The sequence below is a fragment of the Nestor notabilis genome, unplaced genomic scaffold (genome assembly GCF_000696875.1).
Source record: "Nestor notabilis isolate BGI_N333 unplaced genomic scaffold, ASM69687v1 scaffold24886, whole genome shotgun sequence".
In the NCBI taxonomy this organism is placed as follows: domain Eukaryota; kingdom Metazoa; phylum Chordata; class Aves; order Psittaciformes; family Psittacidae; genus Nestor; species Nestor notabilis.
In genome coordinates this window covers 17,251-28,115 of record NW_009931797.1, presented here as the reverse complement: position 1 = coordinate 28,115, position 10,865 = coordinate 17,251, and the positions used below count along the sequence as shown (strand labels likewise).

The following is a 10,865-nucleotide window of genomic DNA, read 5'->3' as shown; positions in this document are numbered from 1 at the left end:
TTCACTAATTCCATGGCTTGCTTGTGGTGTAGGCAGATAGCTCAATGTGAATTTTAAATAATTTTGCCTAAAGCAATTTTCAGTTGTGTAATACTGGAACGTGTTTATTTTAACCTGAGTGTTCTTTCTCCTTCCTTATCAGCTATCTTTCTTTATTCCAACACAGCCCTTATCACAGAAGTATTTATTTACAATTCTTTCTTTTCAGGCTAATATCCTATACAGAAAGTGAGACTGAATAACACGCACATATGCTGATTACTGGAGGAGAGGCTGAAGGACACATCCTGTTTTGATTTAGCAATGTTATTATTCTTTGGGGTGAAATGGGGAATTTGATTCTGTTTTGGAAATATTCATGTTTCTATTGCAACTGAACTTCAGTAGCCTTTTTTGCAGTACAGATTTCAACAAATGAATTTTCCTTAAAGATGCAGAACCCGTCACTAGGACAAAGTCTTACTGATACAGACACGTTGCAGCGAATGTCTCTAAAAGACCTGGCAGTTGAAGTAGGTGGTACATCGTTTGATGAAAGTGACTATAGCTTGAATGGAAGGACAATTAACGAAGAAAGTACCAACCTTGAAGTCATGCAGCAAAGCCTCCCTGTAGTGAATAGCAAAGGGAGAAGTTGCGAGGGGTTTTCTGAGAGCAGTTATAGTACCTCAGAACCCAGTGGTTCCTGGGGTGATTTTGAAGGCTTCAAGGAGTCCTTGGATGAGTCAGAGAGATTCAGTCATAATCTTGAAATTTTCATGAAGTCAACAAAAACTTCTGGAGTTGATAAAGACTTAAGCAGCGGACACTGTAGCTCTAATGCTGGTCACTTTTTTCCTGAGCCATCTCTACACAGTGTGATACAGGATGCTTCAAGCTCTCCAAATGAGGTATGTTTTAATAGTAAACCAAAGACCAGAAATGTTTGTGTTGCTGCTTCCTACATCTCAAGATTTGTATCTGAATGTCTCTTCTATAAAGAATAATGTTGTACAGGGAGAGAAACTGTCAAGCTACTTTGCAGCTAGCTCAAGTGGAAGAAAAGCAACTTCTTTACAGTGTTTGACAAATACTTAAGTTATCCTGCTGGAGAGCTTTAAAGAATGTAATGCACTACTTTGCTTCTAGGCACTAGGAATAAGTAAGCACATAGAAATGATGAACCTTGCCCTGAAGCTCGTACAATTTAAAAGCTAGATAAGAATGAACATAGGAAACAAAAAATAGGCAACAAAAAAAGGGGGTCAAAAAGTGTGTGACTTGCCTGCAAGCTGTTTGAAGCAAAGCAAAGTAACACTGAGTTAGAAACTGGCAAAACCAGTAACTTTTGTTACTTAATATACTGCCTGAATAATCCAGCAGTCTTTCTGGGATTTTAGACTGATTGTGGGTGGCAGTTAATGACAAGTGAAGTGAAGAGAAATAATTTAGTATAATTTTTTTTTTTTTTTTTTTAGCATAGGATGTTACATTCTTTCATACACTGTTAGAACTAAAAATCTGAATAAATACTATAACATGTCCTTATCATCACAAAAAAATGGTTCAGGTTAAGGGTTATACCTTGTTGCAATTGATGTGTTTCCATGCTTGCCAAACACACATCACCAAAGTGGAACAAAGTAACGAAAAGAAAATACAAACATATAAACCAAAACACCCTCCTTCTACTTTTACCCTGAACTAAAACATTTGGAAAAGAGCAATCATTTAAGGCTTCCACGGGGTTCATGAAGAGCAATAACAGCTTACTACTTGTATTCTGCCAGATGAGTATTAGCATGCGTAGGGAACTGAGGGTTTTCTGGAGATGGGCTGTCTTGCTCTTGCCTGGGAACTTTACCTGTGGCAGAGGTGTTAGGGGAAGCATAGAGACACGCATGGGATAAGCTGTCCTGCACTGGTAGAGTGGAGATCACAAGGTACCTGGTTATGGGGTTGCAGAAACAGAATTTAAATTATTTGTAATGCTGAAAACTGGGGACAAGAAGTCTTATGTTGAAAAGAGACAGTATGTAATGACTAGAGCGGAAATAGAATTGTTTTCTTTCCAGAAGTCTTTGATTTATTTTTGCATTTCTTAAAGGCAAAAGGAAATGTCCAGTATGTGCTAAGTAAGTTAATGGTGCCTAGAGTTTCAAGTTGGCTTTTCATGTCTCAGGGTGGAAAAGTAGCTGCAGAGCTGTTGGAGATTTCTTTGGGTGTAGGGTGTAAGTATAGCTTGTCCTTCATCCCTGTGCTTTTTATTTGAGGTCATTAAGTCTTTGGGTTGGGGTTCTGTCTTCTGTATGGTCAATAGAAAAAGGTCCAGGTAGGTTGGAAGAGACCTCTAGAGATCTGAGGTCAGAGGTCTGACCTTTGACACATAGTGTTTCAGCTAATTACATGTCAGTCTGGAGCAGAATCATGTGGTTTAAGGTGAAAACAATCACTGATTTCCTGGCAGTAGCTGCTTATTTTGCCTACATGGTCAAATAAATTTAAGGATTTTTCATGTGTTCTTTAAATGCTGGCCTTTGTGAGAGTGCACTTCCTTAAGCTCAAGTATTCTGATATAATAGGATATAGAGAATTTAGTCAAAAAGCACCAATGTGAAATTTGTGCATTCCTATTTTTATGATTAAATCTACAAGGTAGATGGAAATATACCCAAATTTTGTTTTAGAAACACCCACTGAAGTAGCAAGTAATAAATGTAATAAAAAACTTGCATATTTTATCTGACTTGTATACATGTCAGAGTAGCATTACAGGCTCTAAGAAGATATTACAAATGAGGCAGGCCTGTACTTCACTCAATTCACACTTCTGCATCTGTAATTTTCCCCCACCCCCCAAAGCCAAGAGCAGCTACCTAATTTTTCCTTAGCTCCCATCCCATTCAGGTTTTGGTACCTACTTAGAAGCTGGTTTTTTTGTTTTTTGTTTTTTGTTTTTTTTTCCCCTTGACCATGACTCTCCATGTATGCTTTAGCAAGCGTGCTTCACAGAATTCTGCTTGTCAAGACATATTTCTCCTCCATATAGTACTCCTGTTGCAAGTTAAATCTACTGAAATAATTTATAAATCAGTTTAAAGTATTATGACACTTTGGGCAATATTCAAAGGATTTTTTACCCAGGAGTTTTTGAATGTCCCAGCAGTTGTCCTTCACGGTAAGCAGTTTAGCCAGGCCTTACTTGAGGAGGGAGCAGTGTGGTGCACCGTATTTATTTCTAAAAACATGCTCAGAAGTATAAAAGCCTTCTACCAGCTCTGTTGATTTTGCCCCCTTATCATTAGATTAAATCAGTACCCTCTCAGTATTTACTGCACTTGTTTGAGTTCAGTATAATGAACCTGTGGAAATATCTACACTTATTTCAGCTGTTTGAGTTACAATTAAATGAAACTGTCAAAATATGGAGCATGCTTACTTACGTTTTTCAGTTTAAATTGTTGATTGCTAGGCAAAGAAAACAAACTGGTTTTATTCTCTAGCTGTCACACAACATTGCTGCTCTTGGATTGCAGTCCGTCTGCGGGATGTTGAAGCCAATTAATTACTTCAATTCAGAAAATTACACTAATTCCTTCTTTGAAGGAATAAAAGGACAAATGTGCCATTCTGGACCAGATGGCATGATAACATTCCTTTAGGATGGGATGTAAATTATGCACATTTCTCCTAGTATATGTATTTCCTACTCTTCAGATAACCCTGTTACTTACTGTAGGCCTGTTTGGGTCACTCATGTGACTATGTTCAGTCCTCCAAACATACTCCTCATGACTGCTGGAGGAGGAAAAAGTATGTAAATCTGGCTCTGATTTTTAGCATAGTTCTGCAAAAAGTTTGGTGCAAATGCAAAGATACAGAGACATACTCACCCCAGCCTTTATGCAGACTTACACATTGGTAACTATAGCATTAGTAATATGCCACATTTGACTGAACTGGGTGTGTTTGAATACTAAGTTAGCAAAACAAACTTTCAAGTTTATGTATGCATCAGTCTTGACCTGGACTGAATCAACTGAGCAGAAGAAGGAGTCTTGAGTGCCAATAGGCAAACTGGTGTGTAAGTTAGGAGCTGGGAAGCTGGAGACTAAGTTTCATTAGAAACTCTTGGACTCTTGCTTCTCCTCCTCTAATTCTTGGCAAATATTCAAAACACTGAACTGTGGGCTAATTCCCCCCATGCAGTTAACAGTAATGCAAAATTTAAAAACAATAACACAATCTCTAGAAACATTGTAGCCATTGCACTAACTCCCTCAGGAACTGTGTGGATGGCCTGTGTAACATATGTAATAAAACTCCGTTTTTTCTAGGCAAGCCAGAGCTGTGAGGATATATTTAAGCTGAGCTTTCCAGAAGTCTTTGTATCACAGTCCAGAGAGAGCGCAAGAAGCTTAGATCAAATACTTGATACAAATAATGAAGATGTTGGGATTCCTGAATTCATGAAGACACAACTTTGGTAATGATCTACAGTTAAAAAAAAAAAAAAATTACTAAGTTCCTCAGCAATTACACTGCTTATTTCATAATTCAAAAATCAGTAGGACTTGCAGGTGAACTTAAAAATCTTTTTAATCACTATGCTTTCAGCATAAATATCTTGCCAATTTTGCATTGTGTTTTTAAAGGAAAAGTACTGTGGTTTAGCCATTGAAAAACAGGGAAGGGAATATATCAGAAATTAAAAATTCCTGCTTAGGGGTTTTCCTGCTGGTGTTGTGCCTTCTTAGGCCTAAGCCTCTGGAATGCCAGAACACCCAACAGGCAACCTGTTCTTCCTGTTTGCTTGTCCTTTCTTTACCACACATCTGACTGACTTCTCCATCATCTGAGGCAGGAGCATTGCTGCTGCTTCTACTGAAAATCCACTCGCTTGTTTTTTCTACCTTGCCCAGTTTTCCCTGGTGGTAACTTCTTATGTTTAACCAGATGTGCTTCAGAATCTGTGGTGCCTCTGGCTTCTTTCCTTGGGTTATGTTAATAGCAATTAGTATCATTAACTTAGCTTTCTCTTAAGACTGCTGGAACACTTTTAGATTTGTTATATCTCTTTGGAGGATCAGTAGCTTCTGAGCAGTATTGTAGCTACTGAACAGTTTTATAGTTATTTTGTATGCAGGTTTTGTATCTAGAAAGCTGGGTCAAACCATACTTTGGAAATGTCATAAGTATCACAAGAAATGTAGTTAAAACATTTAATGTAGGCATCCTTTCAGCAAGTTCCTTATACATGTGTTATTTTTTAATTAGCCTCAAACTTGTGGACGGGGCTTTGAGCAATCTGGTCTAGTGGAAGGTGTCCCTGCGCATAGCAGAGGGGTTGGAACTAGATGAGCTTTAAGGTCACTTCCAACCCTAACCAGTCTATGATCCTATTAAAAAAGACTGCAATATTATAGCAGAGTACCAGCTACAGGTAGAAAAGCCCCGATCTACTGTGGTGAATAATGAAGATCAGTGATAACTGCATCCTGTCCTAAGCAAAAAGCAACTGGATTTATATAGGATGAATGCAATGTAAGAATACAATGTACTGTGCAGTGGGAACTCTAATTATCCCTGTTTCAGTAGCATATGCCTTTGGCTTGTTTTGTAGTACCTACATGGCTAGAGCAGATGCAGGTCACCCACCAGACCAGCAGGCTGCTGCAGAGGAGAAGCTTGACTGGTAAGAAAGAGAAAGGTTTGAGAGACAGAAAATACAAAGTGCAGAAATAACAGGGCTGAACCCTACTCACATGTCACAGAAGCAATTGAATAATGCAAGTTGTTGACGTATAACAATTTCTTTAATATGCTTCTAATGCACTTGTTATCTGAGACGTCCAAATGTACAGTTATGTTGACTTGCTGTTTCCATTTTCACAAAAGCTTACTAGTACTTTGGGTTGATAATTTGAATGGATGTAGAATGAGTTTTAAGAGAAGTTGCTTTTTAGATCAAGGTAGGCTAGTACATGGCTGTATGTAGTGAAAATAATGAAGTTATATATGTTCACTGGAAACTTTGTACACCTTACAACCTCAAATGGTGTTTTCTTTCCTAGCACTGATTCTGGAAATATATGGAGAACACTTAGAAACTTTTATAATGCTCCCAGTATAAGACATCCCTGGAGTAAATCTCTTTGCCAAGAAAACCTCTTGAGTGTTCTTGGAATAGATGCAAATCAAAAGGTAATTGAACAATGGTTTGCTACGATGCCAGCATAAACACTTGTTACGAATCTCATTTTCTGTAAGCTATACATGGGGATAGATGCACGAGGAACTAGACTGGGTTGCAAGTTTTTTTTAGAGACTTTTAAAGTGATAGTCTGGTGTCTGCTCATCATTATATGTAAGGAACTATGAAATTGTGCAGGATCAAATTTTGATCATCTTTACACTGAAGTCTCCACTTTGCAGTGCCCTGTTGCTGGGTGATATGTTCAGCTGTAGTATAGATATAGAAATAGCTTTCAGATATGTTTATGATAAGATGTTTTCTTTTTTTGCTCAGAGGATGAGAAAATTGTTAGCTTCTAATATCCTTCCATTAAGCGAAAATCACATTTGATTCAGAGAGGCTGTTAAAGTAATTACTGGATATTTGTACTGTATATGAACTGAAGGTGTGTTCCACTTCCCTTTTCCTCAGATTATTCTATCTGGTTTTGCAAGGCTGGAGGGAAGAGTCTGCTTTAAATTGAATCGAGACCAAACCAACAGTACTGAAAATATCTCAAAAAGAAATGTCTCTGTTTACTTGTTTGAGAAGACAAATGTATCAGAGATGGCTTAGTATTCAGCCTGGTTATTTAGTTGGGATGAATTAGTCACATGTGGAAGTAACTGTCTCAATTGATAATTTGATTGCTGAAGCATAGGGCGGGAATACTGCATTAAATTTTGATTTTATGGACATATTTGACCTTTCATGCAAGTTATATGCAAACAGAATGACAGTGCTGAAGATGTAGAACCTATTCTGTACTTAAGTCACTTTTTTTAGAACTGTCACTTAACAGGAGAGAATGGGAGACATTTCTCCAATGTAGTTAAACTCCCCTTCTGTTCCTTTCCCATAGATACACTGGCATTAAATTAATGCCCAGGCAGCTTAAACTGAGGTCATTACTTGTTTTCTGGTACTGGAAAATTGTATTGATTTTAACAATACTGATGAAGATTTATTTCTCAGCTATTTTCTGGAGTAGTTTAAGGCTAATTTTATTTGGAAATGGCTTTTTTATTAATTTAAGTCAATTAAATTCATGTGTGTAGAACTCATTCTGGCATAAAATTGTTTTAATGCAAGGAGGGCACATGATAAATCAAGATACAGCTTCAGGAGGTAAAATCTAGTCATTATTATTACTTTGAGGGAAACTTCTCTTTAGGTTATGTGCTTTGAGATTAGATAGAAATACATAATGAAAGTGTAAATTATGTTTTATTAGGACTTTTTGGAGAGCGAGGGTGACATTTTTGAGGAATCAAATGTTAAAGATACTGAGGACTTCAGATTTGATGGATTCAGTATTAATGACTGCAAAGCACTGATCCAGACCAAGGTAAGATTGCTCTGAAAGTAAGTGCTTCAAAGAACCACGAAGTGTATTTCACATGTTCCTCTCTGCTGTTCTAGCCAGCTGTTCTAGCATGTGTCCTAATGTAATTGTTTGGTTCCAATATAATTGTTTGGATGTGGAGTTGCTTTTTGCTCTTTGAAACCTGCCTGACAGCTTCAGAAGAGGTGTAATATAATGTACCAAATGCAGAGCAACATAATACAGGGGATGCTGAAATACAAGGTTATTCGCTACGTGGACTGGGCTTCCCACCAAACTACATGTTGTTTGAGAGAGAGCAGCAATATGCAAAAGTAGCCAGGATGCTCTGACGACAAAAGAAGATCAGTGTATATGTGGAAGTATCAACACGCTGGTCACCGAGAATGGCAATTGGTAACCTACTCTTAAAATACATGGGAAGGGAGAAATCACATTCAAACTTGCAATTCAGATATTTGGAATGATTCAGATTTAGTTGACTCATCCAGGGAGAAAACAGGAGTTACTCTAAGAGGAAGGCAGAATTGATGTTTTAACTATAAGGATTTGAGAACATTACTGTTTTGAAGCTGTGTCACAAAACGGAGAGGGAAATCAGATGCTTTGTTGTTAGTGTGTTTTTGTTGTTGGTGAAACAGGATGTAATAAGCTTCATCTCTTTCTTGCTAAAGCAATGCAAGTTGGAAGGAATATTGTCATTCCCTGTTGTGATAAAAAAAAAAAAATCAGTTGCATTCTGTTTTTAACAGAGTATTTAGGATGAATATTCTTAAGTCAAGGTCCCTTCCTCAGTGGAAAATACACATGAGCAGCCATTGTTGCTGTGGAGATACACAGTTTGAGGTGCACTTTCATTGCTCTGTTTTATTCTGTTTACTGCACCAGGCAATGAAGATGTGTAACCATTCTGGGAACCTTGTACATAAGAGATGTTAGTCCGGGGAATTCAGAAAGAAAACCAAAAGAGACTGTCTAGTTTATTCCTTCATAATTCAGTTCTGCTTTAGTGGTGTTTTTTTTTTGTTTGTTTGGGTTTTTTTTTGTTTGTTTTTTTTTTTTACATGAGAGCGGGATCCCAGTAGCTGACGTACTTGAAATGTGTAAAATACAGAGGCAGGGTTTAGGCAAAGGAGAAAGTGGTTCACAGTAGGTGGAGAAGGAGAAAAAGAGTCATGCATGATACAAAGTTGAGGTAAATGAACAGTATTTTTCTGGAGAAGCCTCTGAGGGAAAGAACAAGCCCTGCTGCTTGGAGTCTCAAAGCAAAGCTCATCAGGAAGCATATGTTGCCATTTTTACTTCTAAGTAAGTTAAATCACACAGTGGAATGATTTCTGTTTATCTTCCTAGTTATGTTCCTTTTTAAATGCTAATTTTATTTTTATGAAAACTGCATAAAAATTAGATTGAAATATGGAAAGTGATTAATTTACTGTAGGATGGAAACAATTAACTTAGTTTTTTTTTTTTTCACTCAGCTTTCTGTATCACCAGACTCCAGACATGGTCATCTTTTTACCTGTGACCTCTTCTTGAAAACCACATCATCAAATGGGAACATGCAGTATATCACAACCCCAAGGAAGAAGCACATTTTCACTGCATGCAACCTAAAAATGAAATTTTTTCAGTAGTGATGTTTGTTGAACCAAATGCACTTTTTAATTATTTTGTTTTCTTTTTGAACTGAATGCAGTTTACCTTCATTTTGTTACTAGCTTGGTACTGTAGACTACACATGTTCTTTAGAAAAGTGACATGTTACTGTATATGAGGTTCCTAAAGCCACATTACTAGAAGATATTTAGTTGTGAAGTCAAAGGTGTAATTTTGCCCTACTAAGTTTTGCTGCAGCCATGCTTTAAGGGTACTGCAGTGGACCTGAACTACTGACCTTTCAGGCCTTAATGCCTCTGATCAAAAACCTCCTTTACCTGCAAAAATCTAAATGCAGCTCGGGTGCATTGTAAGGTGTGCCCTGTCACCATCACTCCTTCTATTTGGTCCAGTTTGGATCAGCTGAGATCTGTTACTTCACCACTACTGAACATAACAAGAGGAGCCGTCTACATATGGTGGCTTTCACTGAGCTTTAGTCTAACAAAACTGTTTTAACTTCTGATAAAGCCTGCTGTGGTGATTGAGTAGAGTCAGTGAACATTTTGCTCTGACATAGGTTTCTAACTGAAATAAATCACCTCTCTGAAGCTGACATAAACAGTACTTCTTGGATTCATTCAGCTACCAAACACCTCCACCCCACACAGCCACACTTGTTAAAGCCTAGCAGGGGTGTAGCTCAGGACTTGCACTGCACAAGCCTGCAAATTGCTGCCCTTTAAAAATTTTATAGAAACTATCAACTATGTCGCCCATCTTTCTCTGTGCTTGAGTGCCAGAGGGGATGCACATCACTATCATCCATGTAATCCGTGGTGCTTCCTTGCCAACTGCAGCAGCTTTATTTATTCACTGGTAATAACTTTTACAGAAGTTACTAACCTATTTACTCCTTTGGCCATTCTGAATGTAAGAATTTAGTATGGCTTTTAAGGAGTTCCTGAGCACTGCAAATGATATTTTATGTGTTAAAAGCAGGGAATAAACCTGAATATTCCAAAACTAAGTTAATTATTTAATGATGTGCCTAATCAGTTCCTAGAATTAAAAATACTATAAAGCACTGGCAGACTCCAATCCTTAATCTAGTAAACTGTTCAGCAGTAAAATTACAGTTGCTATAATAACTTAAGACTTCAGTAATGTTTGTGATGGCTCAGTGCTATTAGCATGGGATGAATGTTGAATTGGTTACTCAGTAAATGGTAACAAGCCATCTGGGAAAACACTATTGGAAGGTGGCTGAGAAGCTTCCCCGGCCCTAGAGGGAGTTCTGCAGGACCAGACCGAAAACTCAGTCTAGTTGCAAGAGCAGGGTCAACTTCCTCATTTAACACTGGATTTTAATTCATTTTCAATTCACAGAATCACAGAATGGTTTGGCTTGGAAGGGACTTTAAAGATCATTTAGTGCCAGCCCTCCTGCTATGTGCAGGGACACCTTCCACTAGACCAGGTTGTTCAAAGCCCCATCCAACCTGGCCTTGAACACTGCCAGGGATGGAAGGAGCAGCCACAGCTTCTCTGAGCAACCTGTGCCAGTGTCGCAGTGTTGTACTGTGTCACACGACCCTCACAGTAATATATAATCTAATCTAATCTCCCCACTTTCAGTTCCCCATGCTGTTCCCCATGTCTTGTCACTACATGCTCTTGTAAAAAGATGCTCTTCAACATTCTTGC

General features: G+C 38.0%; 1 protein-coding gene across 1 annotated transcript; it reads left to right on the top strand.

Moving 5' to 3' along the window:
• The first annotated feature begins 431 nt into the window (after nt 1-431).
• LOC104399711 (chromosome unknown open reading frame, human C14orf79) lies at nt 432-9,196 on the top strand. Its single transcript, XM_010016075.1, has 5 exons — nt 432-890; nt 4,317-4,465; nt 6,054-6,183; nt 7,449-7,562; nt 9,041-9,196. The coding sequence occupies exons 1-5, from the start codon at nt 432-434 to the stop codon at nt 9,194-9,196; spliced, it is 1,008 nt and encodes a 335-aa protein (XP_010014377.1).
• The last annotated feature ends 1,669 nt before the right edge of the window (nt 9,197-10,865 follow it).